This window comes from Spermophilus citellus (genome assembly GCF_964194105.1).
Source record: "Spermophilus citellus genome assembly, chromosome: 13".
NCBI lineage: Eukaryota > Metazoa > Chordata > Mammalia > Rodentia > Sciuridae > Spermophilus > Spermophilus citellus.
The window spans coordinates 74,397,383-74,419,737 of NC_138193.1; the positions used below are offsets into that span (position 1 = coordinate 74,397,383).

The window sequence follows — 22,355 nt, forward strand, 5'->3', positions numbered from 1 at the left end:
TATACCACAGCATGTTCAACAGCTATTCATCAACTTTTGTAACTAGAAAACTAATGTTGATTTATATAAAGGAAACCAGTGATAGACATCTAACCACATATAAAACATCAAGGATTATGTTCATTGTTAAAGTAAAGGAAGTTGTAAACTAAGCAATAGTATTTTAATAATGCAGCAATAATTAGGTAATTGGTTAGCTAATTCACTATCAATTGTAATTTATTTGAAATGTCATGTAATTTTTTCCTAATACTGTGATTATTTCAGTTTAAAAAAAAAGGCTTCATTTTGACCATCTATATCACAGCAAATATAAACTCACTGGTGAGTGACAAATCTCGCTATTCTTTTAAGTGGTTTTTCATTTTTAGTGAAAAGGCATTTGGGCTGGGGATGTGGCTCAACTGGTAGCGCACTCGCCTGGCGTGTGTGCGGCCCGGGTTCGATCCTCAGCACCACATACCAACAAAGATGTTGTGTCTGCTGAGAACTAAAAAATAAATATTAAAAATAAAATTCTCTCTTTCTTTAAAAAAAAAGAAAAGGCATTTAATTTATATCAACTGCTATTTTCCCTGATAATCACCCACCTTTTCTTTTTTATATCAATTATATTATTAGAGGTAAATCTTCCTTCCAAATTGATATCAATCTTGGAATTTATCAAAAAACTTCTACTTTGCCTTAAGGTTAATTGAGAAAGTGGATGTTTACACTTATTTCCTAATGTTAAAGCAAGGCTATGACTGCAGCAATAAACACAGCATCTCACAGTGCATTCATTTCTCATGAATTTATTTTTAGTGTATATAGAGTTTCCAAGTTAGTATGATCATTAATAAAAACTTATGAAATGAGGTATGTTTTTTGGTGATCATTTTTTACTGTTGAAAAATGTTTTCCAATTTATGGCACGGAATATTATTTATGTTTTCATATTTGGGTTGCCAGGAATTCTCCCAATCAGACATAATCATAAACAGTCACCTTGATTTCACAATTATCTCATTTGTTCTGAGCAGGGAAAGAGGCAGGAGTCAAAAATCCTTCACACATTACTGTAGCCTAAAATTGGTAGATTCCCTAAGGTGATTTGGAAGGAATTAATCTTAGTTCCCACCTTCTGGAAAAGTATTAGATTGTTCTGACAAATGTTAATTTGTCTAAAATTCAGATCCTACAGAATTTATCTTATATCTTTCCCCAAACAAAAAATGATATTTGCATTAAACACACCTCACACACAATGCATAATATAATAAAAATTCTTATATTTGTAGAATCTTTTATTTATGTTACTCATATTTTATACATATTTACAATACTTTACCTTATATTTCATATAATTTTAGTCATTAAGGAATGCCATAACACCATTCCAAAATTTTGTTCATTACCTGAATTCTTCTTGATGATATTCTTCGGAAATAAAAGGAATTAACATTTACTAGCATTTGCCTTCTGCTGATCCTGGTATGTGTATTTGATCATTTGCTGAGACGTAATATGTCTCAAGGTGATCACGATCACAGTCTTGAGTTTGTATCTTCCTCACAATTGTACTTAATAGGTATGTGACTCTAATTATTTTGGTTGGTTTATGTATTATTTTTCTCCCTGGTGAAATGAGTGAAATCCTAAAATCTGTCTCTTAGAGCTGTGAAAATTAAATAAGTTAGTGTAAATGAAGCACTCAAAACACTGGTTGTCATGGGGTAGACGCACATTTAATATTCAACATTGGAATTATCCTCAGTATATCTTATAACTGGATGCCCTTGTCCTCATTTTATCATTGAGAAAATTTATGCTTAGAGATTTGAGGCAATTTACATAGAAACAACAGAGGAACTCATACTTGAAAATAAATTTAGAACTTTTGGCATTGAGCCATGTAATATCTTTTTTCATTCTGAGTACAGATTGATAGTTTTCCCTGTATATATTTATCGGGAAAAGATAAACATTTGTGACCATTCGAATACCTTAGACTAGACACAATAGATAATTTAAATCTGATAATTAGTTGCAGAAGGAATATACTGCAACACTTAATCTAGTCCCTCAGTTCCTATAGTTTGTGTGCATGTATCTGGAGAGAAGGTAAGTATGGAGAACTCTTTGTTTTAAAATTTATGCATGAAGCATAAAAATGTTGATTTTTTTAAATAAGAGAAGCACAGAGAAAAGCTTAAAACCATGACATTAGAAACATCCTGTAGCCATGTTGAAGATCAAAGTTTGTAAAGGAAAAATGAAATTCACTACACAATTGTTCAAATCAGATATACTAGCAGGCCAATAGCGGGTTTTTAACAATCTAGGTGAAAAGCATGGCTTTGACTGTTAAGAGTGCCTTTAAACTCTGCTGCCTCTACTATAATATTCATTCTTGAATGTACACATGAAATCATTTTAGATTTGATTCCTGAAAATACACTGTCCATTCCACTTATTTTTGCAATAAACTTAGGTTCTACAATTGACACATCTGGCTGTAGCTTCTATGCTATTTGCTCTAGACCCTACTGATAAATAACAGGAAAAGTTGAAAGAAAACAAAAATCAAAAACCCTGAGTTAGGTAGACTTTAGTGTGTTTGTTTCATGTTCACTTAATGACTGCATAACTTTAGATGAATTATTGCTCTAAGATAGCTATACTTTATTTAAAATTTTATTTGTACTTTTAAAAATTTAGCTAACAGTTATTGTTTCATATCCAAGATAATTCTCTGGAACAAGCTGGCAATTACCAGTACCCCTATTTGATCATCAAGGAACCTGGGTTTCCAAAAAATGCTTGGTCAAACAGAATAGAGAATGGGCTTGGAATAACTAATAAATATAACTAGTAGTTACTTAACACATAGTTCCAAATATTTTATGTATTCATTAGTTTATCTTTACATGAAGTCAGGTCTATTATATCCATTTTACAGATGAGGTGATTGAGGTATCATAAAGTTAAGGATGTTGTCAATGTCATAGATAATAAATGTTGGAGATGGAAATTGAAGTGTAGACAATCTAATTCTATTTCCCACACAGGTAACCACTTGACCAAACTGTCTTCCTAAAGGCAATAAAAATATTAAAAACCTGTGGTTCCTGCCTTCAGGCTATTTAGTTTCTTACAAAAGTAGTGCAAGTTTAAATAGGCTTATCAGAGTAATGAATTCTGATTTCTCTGGAAGGAAATGAATATTGTATTTGGGATGTATATTATTTCAGTGCTCCTGAATTTGTCCAGTTTTTTCGTTCTTGCTTTTTAGGGCCTGGAGGCAGAAAATTGTCTTAGCTTATAGCATTTGAGACTGAGGCCATTAGGTTTGTAATGTTGAAATAAAAACATCTGCTGTTTCTGCTCCAAAACTAACCTGGCGGTAGAAATATAACAGGGATAGGAATTTAAATGTCCATAGGACCAACACCATATTTTAAAGCCATAGACTCCAGACTTCTCTCTACCTTCTAATCTGCAAACTCCCTTGGAGTTAACTCCTTTCTCTCCAGATCCAGCAATGCCTACTGGGCATGCCCAGTTTTACAGTGAAAGCCTCGCACTGAGTTTCACTTTCTCCAGGTTTTACCGACCACAAAAGGAAGGAGACAGAGGGAAGAGTTAAACAGGTAGAGAACTTGGTTCAGCTCAGGATGTCCACGATCAAGGCAGAGCACGGAAAGCTGGAGGATAACCGGAGGTTGCAGCGAAAAGCACCTTGTCAGACACCCGAGTCTGGTCTCCAAGTTGGCGCGTAAGCCTGGTGGGTCTCTCTTACATATTTTCTGGCACCGCTTAGGCAGATGATGAAGATGATCTAGTGTGATCTCTAAGGCCAAGGCCACAGCAAGGGGTGGGGCAGGAACACTGGATCTTGGAGAACGCTAGTGCCTTTGAGAGTCCCGTCTGTCCCTGAATTCCTCGAAGAGCTGCTAGGTTTTCAAGGGTTCCAAGCACGAGATCAAGGTGCACAATTAAAGCCAGGGTTCATCCACTCCTTGGCACCTTCTCTTTGGCTGCCAAGCCCTGTCCTGGCACCCTCTCAGGTACCCCCGCCCAATCACGACGGAACCCCGGAGAAGTGGAATCTCCACAAGCTTTCCGTGGGTCTAACAGGGGCCTGGGCATGCTCAGTAAGCTACGCGGTTCTCTTGGTCTCTCTCTCTCTCTCTCTCTCTCTCTCTTCTCTCTCTCTCTCTCTCTCTCTCTCTCTGTATGTGTGTGTCTCTGTCTCGGGTGGGGGAGGGAGGGTGGTGACAAGTTAGAAGCGCTTGCGGCAGGTCCCCGCCCCCAGGACCGGGCTCCCCCTGCAAAGGAAGATGCCAAGGTAGAAGCACCTCGCTCCGCAGCATCCAGACCTGGAGGGGCTGCTTCCGCCTGCCTAGCCCACCTATCCCCTGCCAGAAGACGGGCTCGCCGCTCTCCATGGTACTGCGGAGATCTCAGCTCCGCCCTTCTCTTTCAGAAGGACAGCACCCGGCGTCACGTAACCCAGCCTTCTCGGGCTCCACCACCGCCTCTTCCTTCCCAGCTTTTTCCCTCTCCTCCTCCTCCTCCTCCTTTTCCCTCCTCCTCCTCCTCCTCCTCCTCCTCCTCCTCCTCCTCCTCCTCCTCCTCCTCCTCCTCCTGCTCCCCTCCGTTGCATGTTCTCCCCTCCCGCACTCCTGGAGATAGACGCTCAAGCCTGGACGCCTCTGAAAAGGCAGCAGCAGTCGCCTTATCCGTAGACCTCAGGAAATTCTCTTTGACCGATGCATGCTTCAGGCTCTGGCTCGAGCTAAGGGGAATAACCGGGCAGGTAAAGAAGCTCATTTGGGTTGGGGGGAGGGGATGGCGAGGCAAGCTGGAGAAGGATATCCTTTCTCTGTTGTAACTGAGCCAGGATTTGCCACAAATACACAGGGAAGGATGGGTGGTGGGAGGGTGGAGGAGTGTAGATCTTGGTTGTTTGCATGAAGCCTTTTAAATGGTAAGAAGAAGATGAGATGGTGGGACTTGGGTAGTAACTTAAAGGCTAAATGCAGAGATTTATTACCAAAAGAAAGAAAAGAACAGGTCGGCTAGAAATCAAAGCACTAAAATAAAATCTAACATCTATATCTATCCTTTCCTTCCTCACCCATCCACACTATGCCTCTTCTTAATTTGTGCAGTAGACTTCAGGCTCCAAGAAACTGCACTGGTGTTACAGATGGGGCTTAGAGACTGGGCGGAAAGCCAGGGAGAATTTTGGGCATACGTTGGTTATTGAGGTACTTTCCAAAAGCCAGAGGCAAAAAGACAGGTACTTCTCAAAGATTCAGGTTCTTTATGAGGATATAATTTGAAAAGGTGCACGGAAAGGGGTGTGTGTGTGTGTGTGTGTGTGTGTGTGTGTGTGTGTGTGTATGTGTGAGAGAGAGAGAGAGAGAGAGAGAGAGAGAGAGAGAGAGAAATTATAAACATTAAAATAAATGCAACTGCAGCTGATAAGCATACTGTATTGATTCTTCCAGTGAGTTGGTGAATTTGATTCTAGAAACGAAAGAAAAGATTAATGAGGCTGTTAGTCAGCTTTTGAATTAGAGCGCTTCTTGCTTTGGCTGCAGTAAGATTGTTTTTCAGTTCCTTTTATTTCAATCCTCTAATTTGTGAACTCATCAGGTCTTTCAGGCACCTAGAGAGAATCCTCTTTCTCCATATAAATACAGATGCTCTCTCACACACAATGAGCTTCCTCTAAGAACGGGAGAGCCAGTTGACCTCCCTTGTGGTAGGAATATACATCTATTCCTCTAGCACAACCCCCCTTCTCCTCCATTCCTTAAAAAAAATTTTTTTTCAAGGTTTGTATTAGTGGAGGAGAGCAGGAGAGGAAAAAGGTTATGTGTTTTACACCAAATCAATTAATAAAATAATCAGCTCCAACAGATTCTCTTTCTCTCTTACACACACACACAGACACACACACACACTACACACACACACAAACACACATACACACACAAACGGCTTTCTAATACAAGTTTGAGGATGGATTCAAAGTACTACTTTTGACTGTGATGTTCTAGGTTTATTTTGCAAATTACTGAAAATTTAGCAAATTCTTGACTCTGTTTAAAAAAATGAAAGTATGTTGAATAATATGCTATTATTAATGATTTTTTAAGAGCACCTTTCTTTGGGCTTGGCACAGAGTAGAAAAGATGTGATTGGTAATTGCTGATGATGTGGAATGTATCAGCCATAATAAATCAACTACTGAGATTTTTACTTCTTTTTGCTCATGAGCAGTGTGTGTGTGTGCATGTGTGTCTGTTGAAAGAGAGAGAACCAGTCATCTATTTCATCTGGGGAGGAACTTGAAGTGGGATCCCCTAGCTTGGTGGCTCTCAGCTGACACCTGTAGGGACTGTTCTGAACTGAAGAGAAATGTTCTTAGCTCCCTCCATGGAGGAGCAGCAGCACAATGCGGTGCCATAAATTACTGCTAGTTTCAGCTTGTAGGGGAAAAAAAAGTGTTAATTGGATAGTGAGCTTCTGTGTCCAAGCAATAAATTTGGCGTGTGTGTGTGTGTGTGTGTGTGTGTGTGTGTGTATGTGTGTATATGTGTTCCAGTGGGGATGGGGGAAAGTGGAGAAATAGTGAGAAGTGGTGAAGAAAAAAATATGTTTTTTGTATGACCAGATGATATATCTGTGTTATTTTCAAAATGTAGGAATAATTTATTTTGCACCAAAAAAAGAAAAAATTAGTATGTGTGCTTTGTGTACCATTTCAAGAAGCTGTTCGATTAGAGTTGAATAAAGAGAAGAGATTTAATAGCATATTGAGTGATTCAAAGGTATGGTCTTAAATTCTAACATCCTGGAGCCATAGTAACTGAGGTGACATACATGCCAACTGCTGTTCTGACCACACCAATCCTAGGGCTGACAGCCAGATAACGACTTGAGGAGGAGTTAGATCACTACACTGTTAGGCAAAATATTAAATAACCATCTTTAGAGTAAAAATAATATAACATTTGACTCATAAATATTGCTAACAGTATATATCTGGCTCCAATTAGATATTTTCTCCTAAAACAGATAATTTCTTTAATAAAAAGAAAGAATATGTTTGTTTGAAATCTTAAAAGAGACTCCCAAGAAGTCATCAATATTCCTACTCTGAGAGAAATAAAAATGGTAAGAATGCTATACAAATCTAAGTTGGCAGCTTCCTGCCAACAATTTGATCTACTTTGTCTATAGTAAAATTTGCTATTTAATGCAATCTGAATAGATTGTTTTAATTGTCCAGGTAACTAGCACAGAGTAAAAGAAGAAATCCTTAAAAAGGCCTTTTTTCACTTCTAATACATTTTAAGAATTACATTTTCTTTAAAAATAAAAAGATAACCATAATCACCTCTTTTTAAAACATGAGTTAGCTAATAAAAGTTATAATAAACCACAAGGATATAATTGTTGTAAGACTGTGATATTAGCTATTGGGAAACACCAGGCCTTACTTGTAGGTTAGGACAAAAAAAAAAAAAAAAAGAAAAAGAAAAAACCTCTATCCAATAAGGTTAATTATTTGGCTTATATACTTGAATGATTATTTGCATGATACTGTAATTGACCTTAGATCTTAATTTTAATTTTCTACAGATTTCTGGGTCCTTATAAAAGGACCATATAAAACCAAAATGCATCGACATCACACAACCAATTGATATGCTGGCATCTTAGCTTGGCCTTGCTGAGGCGGAGGAAAAAGAAGAGGAGCTGTTGTAATTTCCACATCTAACAGCTTCTGGCTGTTTCACAACTTGTGGGTTTGAGGCCTGTTCTTGGGGAGGTTTAAAAGAGAAGTGCAATCCAGCCTGGCAGGCTATGCACAAGGAATTTGGCTTAGGCTGCAGTGGTGCCGGAAGTCCTTGATATGACAGAAGAAGCAGGTCTTTGAAGCTACTTTGGGGTTAATAAGTGGTGCCCTCAAGAGGCAAAGAATCCCCCTCTCCGTTCTGGTTTGGGACACTGCATCTGGAAGGGAATCACTGAGGCAGTCACAAGCATCCAAGGATATTGGTTCATTGCCTGCTTCTTGCGATTCCTTGAGAAAGGTGGGTGCTTCTCATTGACTGTAACTGCTTCCCTTTTGTCTGGTACCATACTGGAGGTACCTGACATTTGGAGGAGTGAAGTATCTGTCAACACCATAGATGCCCTTAAACTAGATCACCTGCTGCAAATGGATCAGTGATTTTCCTTGATCTTCTGTTGACGCTTTTTTCAGAACGTTGCCTCCAAAGTGTATCCTCCCTTTGGTCTGGAAGTTCTGTTGCTGCCCTGTACCAGTGGGGTCTACGTTTTCCAGTCGGAAGGGGACTATAAGGAGAAAGGTAAGGGTTGTTGGAAGAGGAGAAGAAGAAAAAAAAGAGCTAGTGGAGGGCGCGACGCTCCCACTCGGGCCTATACCCTTGCCCTACTTGCCCTTGGGACCCTTATTTCTTCATCACGGTGTCCAGGACCATTTTGACCCTGTCGGCCCCGGCACCCCCCCGCCGCACCCCAGCCCCGAGCATGGGGACGGCGCTTCTCCAGCGCGGGGGTTGCTTTCTGCTATGCCTCTCGCTGCTGCTCCTGGGCTGCTGGGCAGAGCTGGGCAGCGGGCTGGAGTTCCCGGGCGCTGAGGGCCAGTGGACGCGCTTCCCCAAGTGGAATGCCTGCTGCGAGAGCGAGATGAGCTTCCAGCTCAAGACGCGCAGCGCCCGCGGCCTGGTCCTCTACTTCGACGACGAGGGCTTCTGCGACTTTCTGGAGCTGATCCTCACCCGTGGTGGCCGCCTGCAGCTCAGCTTCTCCATTTTCTGTGCCGAGCCCGCCACGCTGTTGGCCGACACTCCGGTCAACGACGGCGCCTGGCACAACGTGCGCATCCGTCGCCAATTCCGAAACACTACGCTCTTCATCGACCAGGTGGAGGCAAAGTGGGTGGAAGTGAAGTCCAAGCGCAGGGACATGACGGTGTTCAGTGGCCTCTTCGTGGGTGGACTGCCCCCGGAACTGCGGGCCGCGGCACTCAAGCTCACATTGGCCTCAGTGAGGGAGCGCGAGCCCTTCAAAGGGTGGATTCGCGACGTGAGGGTCAATTCCTCCCAGGCCCTGCCAGTGGACAGCGGGGAGGTGAAGCTGGACGATGAACCGCCCAACAGCGGCGGTGGGAGCCCGTGCGAGGCTGGCGAGGAGGGCGAGGGCGGGGTGTGCCTCAATGGAGGCGTGTGCTCTGTGGTGGACGACCAGGCGGTGTGCGACTGCTCGAGGACCGGCTTCCGTGGCAAGGACTGCAGCCAAGGTAAGGCCCAATGGCGACCCCCAGAAGCTGTGCTCATGTCAGGGCGCGGGGAGGTAGGGTGAGGCAGGAGGGACCGGGCTGGTGCATGGGGCCTTCCTTCTCTAAACCACAAGTGACAGTTCGCTTTGAGGTGAAGGCCTGATTCTGGAGGCCACTCTGCCTTACCAAGTCCACAGAACTTTCCTTCACACCCTCTTAGTGGTTGAGCAGTCTCCCTCTGCCAGGTTCAGTTGCCCTCTGGGAGTCCTTTGGATCATCCCTACTTCCATCCAAGAGGCAGGTAGAATGAGCTCTGTTTTCATTCCTGGGTTGCTTTGGCTAGCTGGTCTCTTTACTCATAGGACCATTGCCTACCTGAATGACCAACCAGTGTTTGTCCCCTCTACAACCACTAAATCTATAATACACAAACTTTGCCCGTAAGATGCAGACATGCATCCAAAAGACTGAGAAATGGTGAAAACAAAGTGCAGGAGAGGTTCCCCAGGGCCATGGTTGAGAATGCCCACGTGGATATTGTGGTAAAGCACAAGAGAGACAGAGAGTTCACAGGGCAGTGCCCCCCCCCCCGCCCTTTTCAGATAGAGCGTAAAGATCAGCTCTTGGTTGTGGAAAAAGAGGAGGGGATGTGAAGATCTGCTTCACTAGCAGGAGGAGGGTTTTTGGCAATAATATTGGTTTCCATGGTTATCTCCAAGTCCAACATTTGTCATATTTAAGTCAAATTTTGTGATTTTCGTGGTTTCCTGAAGTGTGAGACAGGTCAGCTAATGTTTAGAAATGTTAGAGATTAAATAACATTTTTCTTGATTAACAAATGCCTTAGGAAGAGAATAGAGAAATTTAGATGTAGCTGGATTGGGAAGCTTCTGCAGGCTAATAAACAGAGGATGCATGTGAGCAATTGCAAGAGATTTTCTAAGGATATTCAACTAATGACATTTATCTGAGTATCGGAAGCCAAGTTGTAATTTCTGTGGTTCTTGGGGCTTGATACAGTATGGAATTAAACAACAAAATCATACCTAAGTTTTTTTTTTTTCTTTTTCCACCCCTTTACAAATAAAATTTAGTTTCTGGCTGTTTCTTCCATGTTGTTACATGACAATGACCAAGGAAAATATTCAAGATACAGACAGTGAAACCTATGAACAGAGTGAGTGATGTGAAAGGATAAAACATGGATGTATCAGTGGCTAAGCCAGAGAGAGGATGTCAGGATTTAAAGTAGATGGCTAGCTTATGGGTCAAATCAAGGCAATCAACACATGGATAAATGGCATTTGTGGCTGAAATGTGGGGAAAGGTGAATTATTAAATCTGATTTTGAAAGCTATAGGGACAAAAGCTTTATGTGTGTTTGTTTTATTGTGTAATGTCTTTCTTTTTCTTTTTCTTTTTTCTTTTTTTGCTGACTTTGCTAAGGGGAACTAGCCTTTGTAAATCTTATTGAACTTGGCAGTTCTCTCACTTGACTTTAAGGGAAATGAAGACTTGATAAAATTTGCAATTGTTTAAACAGCAAAGGGAGTTAGTTAGAAATAAAAACAGCTTGTCTTTAGAAGTGTTCTGTAGTCCGGAGAAGATGGGTGAGGGTCAGTAAAGGGTTATTTTATTGTGTTCTCTCTTCATGTAGGTTTTGTTTTAGGTATATTTTGGCGTAAGTAATTATAGATGACTGTGTATTCAATGGCCCATACTGCACTTTAGCTTTGCCAGTAAATTTCCATGGATTTAAGATCAGACTTTAGAGTTATGTTTTACAAAAATAAAACAGAACATTTTTTCTTCCGCCAAATCTAACTTAATTATAAATCATGAATAAGATAGCTTTGTTATGATGATTTTAGTAGTATTATTTGAAGTTTGCACACCTTTGCACTGATTAATAAAAACAAAAATGAATATTATTTTATGGAAAAATATTGCTCTAAGTATCCCAATGCCACTTTAAATGATAAAGAAGGCCATTTAATGAAATATAACTTCCTTTCTTAAATTAGGAAACAAATATGACACAATGACAGCTTGTATTGTGTGGGAGGGTGTTTTAAATGAATTTTTTTTAATTTTTCTATGCATTTTAATGTAGGGATCCAGGGATCATGCATAATCAGGAACAGTTAAGAGTAGGAAAAGCATGGAAAAAAAAAGTAATGTTAAAGAGAAGCAGAATTAGATGTATTTGAAATGCATTTTATTTTGGAAAATGATAGTTCTTTTCTATAAGATGAATAATTTGGAATTACCCACATGCACACTGGAACAATATAGTACCTGATACATAAGCAACCCAGGAGAGCAAATCCATTAGGATTGTTCTGGAGCATTGATTCCTTTGAAAATTTGATCTGAAAACAGAGTACAAAGATCACCACTAGTCTTAGAAGGAAAACAAAAGACTGGATTTGTTTGATTTTCACAGAAATGGAAGATGGAGTGATAAAGGCATAGTCTGTCTTCCCAGAAGGATTTACTCCATTTTGCTCATTTTCCCTGTTTCATGTGTGTCAAGTGACTATTGAATAATTAATTGACAGTGGATGCCTCTCCTAACACAGATCATGTATTGATGGCTAGGGATAGATTATTTCTATTCAATTGAAGTATAAACAACGCCCTGCCTCTAGCCAGTGTTTACACTGATTTTGCCACATTTTTTAAAAACTAACTTATAAAAACAAATATGCATTCATTAAAGAGAATTTAGAAAAAAAACAGACCATCAAATATTAAAAACAAAATTTGCATTATCTCTGTCTCAAGTACAATTCCTTTTTAAACTTAGTAACAATGTGTATTATTATTTTAGCTGCTTTCCAATTTCAAATACAATAAGAACTGCTAAAAAGACAATAAGAATAGGATAAGGATGCTCTGTGTTTCTTCTCACCTTGACTTACAGTGCCTTGAAACAACTTGTGCACCCATGGGTTTCCAGATTGTTTTTATTGAATGAGTTCAGTTTCATTCTTGCTCTGTTTATTTGGGTCTAGCAAATCTTACTTATTTATCTGTATATGTACTGATGGAGAGAAAACATGGGCATATGTGTCATAACCAGGTCTGTGTCAGAGTCTGGATGAGAGCATAAACATTCTTATTCTCAAGCCGACATCATCATATCTGCTGAATAAGATTTCCAGTTCCTTTGACATCTTTTTCAGGCTCAGGTGTTATTCAAGAGAAAAACAATACATATAAAAATGGTTGTAGGAACAGAACCAATTTATATATCACTTATGTTCTTTGACCCTCAGAATCAGCCTCAGAACTCAACTATCCAAAAAAATGTCATCTTTCCTGAGTGATGGATGCTTATGGGATACAGAGCTTTTTCAGTGAATCATACTCATCTAAGTGCTCCTACACCATTATTATTTAATAAGTTTCTACTTAAGAGTACTAATAGTTTCCTAGTAGTTTGAAAGAATTAGTGAATTCCATGGCCATTCCTCTTAAAAGTAAGAAAAAAAGGATGACCAATAAGAAATTAAGCTATGTTTCTTATGATCTCTAGCTACAAGTCCCATGTGCTTTAGGGTCACAGATATTTAAATTTCATACTAGATTGTGAGTATCACTTTCTCTATTTAAATGGTCATAAGCACACATGATTGCTTAATATTACATGGCAGTGTGCTAAATGTCATTTAATAAAGTCCTTTTTATATGATTGTGACCAGATCCATCAACCATAGTCACTCATGCATTCATTTATTCATTTCTTTATTCAACACATATTGATTGAGTGTTTTGTATGAGCCAGAGTACTAGGTTCGGGTAATAGTGAGTAAATTAAGAAATAGTTCCTAACTTTATAGACTTAAGATTCCAGTGAGGAGGAACTTTGTTTTTAGAGAGAGAGAGAGAGAGAGAGAGAGAGAGAGAGAGAGAGAGAGATTTATATTTATTTTTTAGTTTTTGGTGGACATAACATCTTTATTTTATTTTTATGTGGTGCTGAGGATTGAACCCAGCGCCCCACGCGTGCCAGGCAAGCGCGCTACCGCTTGAGCCACATCCCCAGCCCCAGGAGGAGCATTAAGTTAAAAAAAAATACAAATTTAAAATTACGGTATGCATTTTGAAGAATTGCTGCACAGTAGTAAGAGAATTTAAAATAGTGTGCAGTGACCTAATACAAAAAGGTTTTTTTGAGGTGTGATTATTCAGATTAAATCTGAAGTATGAGAAGTATTTGACCAGGTAAAGGTGAAGGAATATTAACTAGGTCAAGTCAGAGATATAGGAGATAGTACATCATGTTCATGCTACTGGGAGAAGGCCCCTGAATATGAAGAGCTGATTCCATGCTCAAGAGAGGAGTGGGAGCAGGCCACGCAGGGTCTTTTGGACCATGTCAAGGATTTTGTCTTTATCATACAAATGATGGAAAAGGAATGCAGAGAGTAGTGTGAAGTCTGGGGATGAGGGTGGCATTATCAAATTCATGTTTTAGTAATGGCACTCTGGCTACAGTGTAGAAAACAGATTGAAAGGGGGCCAGAGAAAAAGAGAAAACATTATTTTCTATTTGTCAGTCAACAACATTTGTTAAGCTCCCACCCACTGTCAACTGTAGATGGAATTAGAGGGGAAAGTAGAGGGAAAACAGAATAGTTTTTTAAAAAAGAATCTTAAAAGGCAATACTTGTAATCAGGATTCTTGTTTTAAGGAATTTAGAATCTTCATTAGCTAGACTAGGTAAAGATATCTAAGGTCATTCATTGTTTGGGACATTTGTTTGTACCTGTTAAAAGCATTAGCTGAACTCTTTATGTGGAATGCCACAGGGCTTCTCTTGAGTGTACCTTTAGAGTCTGGAGGCTTCTAGAATCCAGTGGCAATACCATATTTTATTCTACTCCTTCATACAGTAAATTATACTTAATCTATCATTCTTTTAATAACGTGTTGTCTGTGTGATGTAGCATTTTAAACTACTACAATAATAAAAAATAGATAGGTTTGCACAATCTTTGTAATTTTTGTGCTTATAATCTTTTATTTTTGTTTTAATTTAAGTAGTTATTGTATGAGTAGGTACTGGGCAAAAATGTTTCCAAAATTTTCCCAGAGTTTTATTTGAAGTCTGCCATTTTAGGAAGAGATGGATTACCTCTCTTGAAAAAGCTTTCAGTGGGACAAAGAACCCATCTATAGTTTGATCTTGAAACATCCCAAGAAGAAAAACTGAGTTACTATTCTAGACTTTCACGAATTATATGGGATATATTATTATAAGTTTTTTTTTTTCTGGGGCTGGGGATGTGGCTCAGCAGTAGTGTACTTGCCTAGCATGTGTATGGGTTTGATTCTCATCACCCCATAAAAATTAATAAATAAAATAAAGGTTTTATGTCCATCTACAACATATATATATGTGTGTATATATTTATATATATGTATATGATTTTGTTTAAAAAACAAAATATATTTAAATATTTTGTTTATATAAGATTTCTATATATATAAAGATTTTTGTTTTCCTATTTTGAGCAGCCATAGGAAAAGGTTAAATTATCTTTTGGCCAGATTTCCTGAAGATTATGAGTGCAAATACTCAAACTTTGTATTATTAAGGCACTAATCCAAAATTCCAAATTATACTCAGCGTCTTTTAGAGGAAAAGACAAAGAATTTATTCTGGCCAGGGCCAAGGGAGCAGAAAGTAGATAATTCTGTAGTCCAAGACACTGAATGCAGGTGGAGGGGCCATTTAAAGAAAAAAAAAAAAAAACACAAAGAAGAGACAAGTAGAGTCATAAGTACATTTTCAGAAATTTGCACCTCTTGTACCTACTCAGAAAGTAAGCTAGCACAAACTCTGTAGTTTAAAAGATACTGTGGTCAGGGTGCAAGTGGGTAAGGTGTCAACTTCTCTCCAAGCAGGCTCTTACAAGAAGGGGAGCTAACTCCTCACGCAGAGTTAGATGTCTGAGCAGAATGGGGTCAGCCTGACTTAACTTTCAAATCAGCCAATAACAGTATTATTCAACTTTATCTGGAAGTTGGTGTATTAAGCAGGTGACTTTCTATAAAGCTCTTAGAGCAGCACTGAGCACATAGTCAGTTTTCTATATGTATCCTCTTCTTGTTTTTCATAATATTATAACCACCACTACTATTATGAATGATACCACTTTCTTTAAGAGTGCTTTCATACAAAATTCAAATATGGCCCGTTTTCTTTCTCCTCTAAATTCTAATGTATGAACTGCCCGAAAGTTTCAGCTTATAAAGAAATGAAGGAGTAAAGACAATTCTAGTATTGCTCAGATCAAGCCATGATTTGGGATATTTCAAAAAATCATATTCTGAGAATTTTATGATTTACCACAGAGGCATTTACAAAAACTGCCTTTCACTTCTCATGTAATACCTGTATTCTATTCCAGTCCTGTATTTAAATAGTGAATTTTTTTCTCATAGTAACTTATCTAAAACAGCACTGGGGGGATGTAGCTCATTGGGGAACACTTAGGTTGCATGTGCAAGGCCCTGAGTTAAATCCCCAACACTAGAAAAAAAAGTCTATCCTAAATTATTAGCTATCTGACATAGGAGTCTTTTAATAGCTATTATAATAATGTCTATATTCAATTTATCATTTTTCTTTGAGGCTCTCCTATAATTTGTTTACATGTATGCTGCAGACAGGTTAGCAGTATATTTGAGTTTTAAAAATTCAAGCAAGATATTCCTATGCTTGTTATATCCAGGTTAAGTTTTTTCAGCATCAAGTTATATATGTGACAGTGAAATCATGTTCCAGTTTAGGATATCATTAAATGGAATGTAATAATTAAACTGATTATTAAAAAATAATTATCCCAATTAACTATGGAAAAGACTGGAACTGTATAATATTTCTGTTATTTTTAGCTGCATTGTGAGATAAGGAGTCTGGGAATCCCTAGTTCCTGAAAACAGTCATTGACTACTTTATACTTATTTCTCAGTATATGTTGGCTGCACTGGTTGCAGTGTTAACTTCTATACATATGTATCGAAAATTAGGTCTTATCATAGAGAGTCAGGCTTTGTTTTATTATGTAGATAATACAATTACTAATAGAAGTTACTTCAGTGAAACTGTGATTTCAAAAAATGAACAAGCATATTTGATGCAATGCAGAATAAATTTTTAAATTAATTTTTTTCTTATCAAAAATATTATATAAAACCCATATATATGTGTGTGTATATGTGTGTGTATATATATATATATATATATATATATGTATGTGTATATATATATATATATATGTATGTATGTATATATATATATATATTCTTTGTGTACTTCTTTATAATTTTATTGTTTAGCCCCTTTTATTCAGAAGTACAGGAATAAATATATTTACATAGTAAATGTTCCAATTAAGTTTTTAAAAAATCTTTTTGGTCATTTGCTTTAGAATTCTCCATAAATTTCATGGCTTTCAGTGTTTCCCTCTTAAGTGTGAATTCCCTGTATTATTTTTTACCTTTTGCGTTTAAACAGAACATGATTTGAGGTCTGAAGAACTAAATTCCAGATGTGAATCTGCCTCTAAAAAAAAATGTGAAAAGTAGGATAATATTACCAGTATTCTGACTGAATTGCCAGTATTTCATGTTGGAAAACCACCTAATCAGACTTCTAATTTGTTAAATTCTGTTAACGCAACTCACATAGTGTTTGTGATTAAATAATTGTTTTACTCCGTCTTTTCACTGCTGTGACCAAAAGACTAGACAAAAACAATTTTAGAGGAGGATTAGTTTATTTGGGGATCATGGTTTCAGAGGTCTCAGTCTTAGATGGCCTACTACATTGCTTTGTACCCCAGCTGAGGCACAGCATCATGGTGGAAGGGAAAAGGAAAAGCAGGTGGGGACATGGTACCAGGAAGGAGAGAGAGAGAGAGAGAGAGAGAGAGAGAGAGAGAGAGAGAGAGAGAGAAGTGCCAGCAAATCAGGAACAAAATTTATACCCTAAAGGCATGATCCAGTGACCCAACTCCTCCAGCTCTAACCTACCTGCCTACAGTTACGACCCAGTTAATCCCTATCTGATTTAGTGCACTGATTAGTTTGAGGTTCTCATAAGCCAGTCATTTTACCCCTAATCTTTTTTACATTGTCTCACACATAAGCTTTTGGAGGACACTTAATATCCAGCCCACAACATTCTTCCATGAGCCCTCAAAAGCTAATGCCCATCTCACAATGTAAAATGCATTTAGTCCATTTACAAGAATCTCCATAGTCTCAGCAGTTCTAGGATTGCTCATAAGTAGGAGTCCAAAGTCTCTGAGACTCAAGGCAAACTCTCAGCCTGAGTCCCTATAAAAATCAAAAGTAAGCTAGATATATCCAATATGTAAAGGCACATAGTAAACATTTCCATCCCATAAGAAAGAAGGGATGGGACCAAAGACCAAAATCCAACTGGGCAAATAAGTCTTGTAGCTCTAATTGCAGCATCTGGGACACATAGCATCATGATGTTGTCTTTAAAGGGTTTATGTGGCTCCATCCTGTGGTGTTGCTGGTTGTTACCCATGTAGCCTCTTTCTTGGTTTGTTTCTGCTTGATTCCTGTAGCTTACTTGGCAGATGTACACATTACTGGCATTTCTTAATCTTGAGGGTTTCCTCTGTAGTTCAGGCTTCCTTCTCACATCTCCACGCATCATGGCTCTCAGGGGCTGCCTGCAGGGACTCCGATCCTGCTGCACTTTGCCTAGCCTTCTAGGCTTCCTTTGAAATCTTGGTGTAAGTTTTAATGACCCCCTAACTCCTGCATCATGCAGTCCTGCAAAATTAGCTCCATGTGTTTTATGCCAAGGTCTGCCACCATCTTGAGCAGTAGTCAAACCTCCAGGGGCTGTGGCTATAACAGCTGGTTTGGCTGAGCCTGGTGAAACTTCCTAGGACCCCTTAGCAGGCAGGGTGACCCACTGGTCTCTTCTCAAGGGAATTTGTTCCTTGATTCTTGAGCCTGAGATGAATGTGGTCTTGTCAATTCCTGAGATGACCTCAAACTAACTTTCCTATTGTCTCTGCTTAATTAGCATCTCTTTAGTGACTGTATCAGAACTTCCTTAGCAACAGTTTTACTTGCACTTTTCTGAATTTTTCAATTCTTTTTGCTCTGCTTTTTGCTCCTGATTATCACAGTAAACTTGGCTAAAACCTGTCAGCAATATCCCACTGCCTGAATTCTGTGTTGCTTAGAAATTTCTTCCACCGATTAAGAAGTCCAACATCTTTAAATTCAGCCTCTCAGTCTCAGGACATGGGCAAAATGTAGATGACCTCCTCCTCCTCCTCCTCCTCCTCCTCCTCCTCTTCCTCTTCCTCCTCTTTTTCCTCTTCTTCTTGTTCTTTTTCTTCTTTTTAATATTTTTAGTTGTATCTTTAATTAATTAGTTAGTTAGTTAATGTATGTATTTATTTTTTATGTGGTGCTGAGAATCAAACCCAGTGCCTCACATGTGCAAGCCCTCTACTACTGAGCCACAACCCCAGCCCCTGTAGACAACTTCTTAACCAGAACATAACATGAATGGCTTCCAATACAATTTCCAGTAGAGTTCTCCATTTCCTCTGAAACCTTGTGAGCCCAGTCTTTGGTTTTCACAGTGCTAACAGCATTCTGGTCTTTTGAGCTCTCACGAGAATTGCCCATTAAGCTCCACTTAGAACCATCTGAAGCTTTTCCAGCTTGCATCTCTAAACTTTTCAAAATTCCTCCCACAAATTCCAGAAGCTTCAAAAGCTTCTGAACCACATGTCAAATTAATCACAACAGTAATCCACTTCTTGGTACCAATTTCTGTTTTAGTCAGCTTTTTCACAGCTGTGACCAAAAGACCTGACAAGAACAATTGTAATGGAGGAAAAGTTTATTTGGAACTTTTGGTTTCAGAGGTCTCAGCCTATACACAGTCTGTACACTGGTTCTATTGCTCTGAGCCTGAGGTGAAGCAGAACATCTTGGTAAAAGAGTGTGGAGGAAAGCAGCTTAGGGCATGATGATTAGGAAGGACAGAGGTGGAGGGAGGGAGGGAGAAAGAGAGAGAGAGAGACAGACAGACAAACTGACTCTGACTCTCTTCACTTACCAGGGGCAAAATTTAAACCCCAGAGGCATGCCCCAGCCACCCACCTCCTCCAGCTACAATCTATCTTTCTACAGTTACCATCCAGTTAATCCTCATCAGGGGATTAATGCACTGATTAGCTCAGTGCTCTCATAACCCAATCATTTCACCTCTAAACTTTCTTGGATTGTCTCACATATTGACTTGAGAAGGACATCTAATATCTAACCCATGACAATAATAGATATAAAATCTTAGAAAAGTTGAAAAATTGTAAAAAAAAATGTAATGGTAGCAGTGTAACTAACTGGCTGTGGGTGTGAAAATGTTGAATGTATTTCCGTCTAATTTAGGATTATTTTAGATAATTTATGCCAATAATATGCATCAGGCTTGTTGGCATTTTTTTATTACACAGTGATAAAAGAGTATATAATAAGCTGAGTTTAGAGGACATTATTTCCCATATCCTTCCTGGGTAAAATTTAAAAAAAAATTTAGATATAGATGGACACAATGCCTTTATTTTTAGTTATTTATTTTTATGTGGTGCTGAGGATCGAACTCAATGCCTCACACATGCTAGGCAAGCACTCTACCACTGAGCTACAATCCCAGCCCCCCGGTAAAATTTAAATAAAGAAGTAATTTATATGAGAACATTTATATGATTCCATTTATGTGGAGTTTAAAAGAGGCAAAACTAACCTATGGTGATAGAGGTCACTTATCTTTTGATGCTTTTGACCAGAAAAGGACATAGAATGGGAACTTGGGCATGATCTAGGCAGTAATTACAGATGGATATATATATTTGTAAATATTTCCTGAACTATACACTTAAAATTTGTGTATTTTGTTGAGTATAAACTCTACTGTCACTTTTAAAAAAAATCCTCAAATTTAAAATAATTGCTGCTCAATTAATACCAAAGAATTTAAAAAGTATATAAATGCTTACTTACAAAATAATCCTTAATGAAAATCTATTGTGAAAAATTGGGGGCAAAAATAATTAAATATTTGTAATACAAATACAAAGACCATCCTAGAGAGTGAGCGTATTTATATATAAATCAATTGAGGAGTAAAGAGAGTACTTTCTTTAAATCACGTGATACAACTTTTGAACTTAGATCCTATTTCCCAATTTCTCATGTGTTTATAATGTTTAGAAATAAAACATAGATTATTATTTTAGGTTTGCATCTCTTGAGCGAATACCTTGCCAACACAATTAGGCAATGCAAGTTTTCCAGTTAGGACAACACACAGCTGCTGAAATTGTTAAGTAATTGAGTGATGAGTATGTTGAAAGGGTTCAATAAATACTTGAATGAGTAATTGGATATCGGAAAAAGCATTACTTGTTAGTCCAATCATAATTCTCATAACTCTCTAAATCCATAAATATACATGATTTCCCCCTAGAATATTACAAGTCAAATTATTTTAAAAAGTACACTGGGTGACTCTAATGGTGCCATAAATGCCTCTTAAGTTTCAGTACAATTTAAAAATCATTCTATTTAGAATCACAGTAGTTATTATAACTGCTATTTAGTTCTTAATGAGTGAAAGGAGTTTTAACACTGTGTCCATTCTGCCTTATTTATTCTACAACAGTCTTACTAGATAGGCTTTACGGAATTCCCATTTTCTGGATGAGAAAATTGTGGGTTAGTAAAGCTCACTTATGGTAAGTCCTGGAGCTAGTATATGGCCAAGCTGAAATTTGAACCCAGATATGCCCAATATCTCAACAGGCAACTCTGTTCGTTGTATGACATCCCCTTGTGTGTTTCCCTTATCAAGCAGCTAAAGTATGCTGGGAATTTGTTCACTACTTGTCAATTCAGTGCTAATTTAAATGGCTGACTTTTTAAATAAAGTCTTTGGATTTGAGGCTTTTGACAAGACTCTTAAAAGTAGTGTCACTTCCTAATGTCATGATACTAAAGAAAAACAGCGTAGCTTGTCAGAATTCATCACAGTTTATTTCTGTAACACATTTATTTGCTTTCTTGGTTGACCTTCTATTTATATTATGCTTAATGGGTTGATTTTACTGGAACTAGAAGAAATAAAGCCCCACAAGAACAATGCAGTTACTTTTTGTCCTTTTGAGTGAAAAGACTTAATTTTCACAAAATAAGCAACATAAAATTTACATTGATTTGAGATATCGTCAGATAAAATTATTGAAAATATTGAAATCTGTGGGGGATTCAACACAAATGTCAAGACCTAATTCCGTCACATAAATAGACATTTACTCAGAGTTTGCTGAGTTATAACATGGTTCCTCTGAAGATACAGATGACAGTATACAGTGGGCACTTAATTGAAATTACATAATGAGAAAATAGTGCTTCTTTTGTATAAGTTTGCCTTCCCAACTCATTGCCTAAAATTGAATTTAGATGTTAGTTCTTGGAATTAAAAAGATGTATTCCCTGTGCTGTTTCTGGTATATATGAGAAACTATTATTAGAAAGAAGTGGGAGGAGAACAAGTTTGACCTGGCAAGTCAAATTGCTGACCTGGACTCTTATCTAGTTACTTGTACTCAAAACTATCTAGACTGTAATTAGAGCTATACCAAACACCACATTACGGGAACAAATGCTACTTCATGTAGCACTTTCTTACTCTGGTTCCTAGCTGGTGGTGCAAAAGTTAGAAGAGGAGATGCCAAAAAGAATAGTTGCTTCCATAGCATCCTGACATCAGGATGTCTATGTTTAACTGTAGACGTAATGAATTCACAACGGAAACAGCACTGATCAGAACTCACAAGGTGCTGTTGTTCATGACCTAACAATACCTGACCCTGTTTGTGGAAACAGCTAAGCTTAAGTGTTACTCAGATATTGTTCAATTCAGCAGAATGAACCGGCCCAGTCCAGCAGAGGCAAGGAAATTAAAGA

General features: G+C 38.2%; 1 protein-coding gene across 13 annotated transcripts in view; it reads left to right on the forward strand.

Moving 5' to 3' along the window:
- Positions 1–4,657: 4,657 nt before the first annotated feature.
- Positions 4,658–22,355, forward strand: part of NRXN1 (neurexin 1) — a gene marked incomplete at its 3' end in the record, with an annotated part of 1,087,855 nt that continues 1,070,157 nt past the window's right edge. For all 13 annotated transcript variants that reach the window (XM_081265427.1, XM_081265433.1, XM_081265434.1 and 10 more), the window contains exons 1-2: positions 4,658–4,801; positions 7,642–9,328. In XM_081265427.1, coding sequence (XP_081121553.1) covers positions 8,557–9,328 — 772 coding nt within the window. In that variant the 5' untranslated portion in view covers positions 4,658–4,801; positions 7,642–8,556. The remainder of the gene's footprint in view (positions 4,802–7,641; positions 9,329–22,355) is intronic.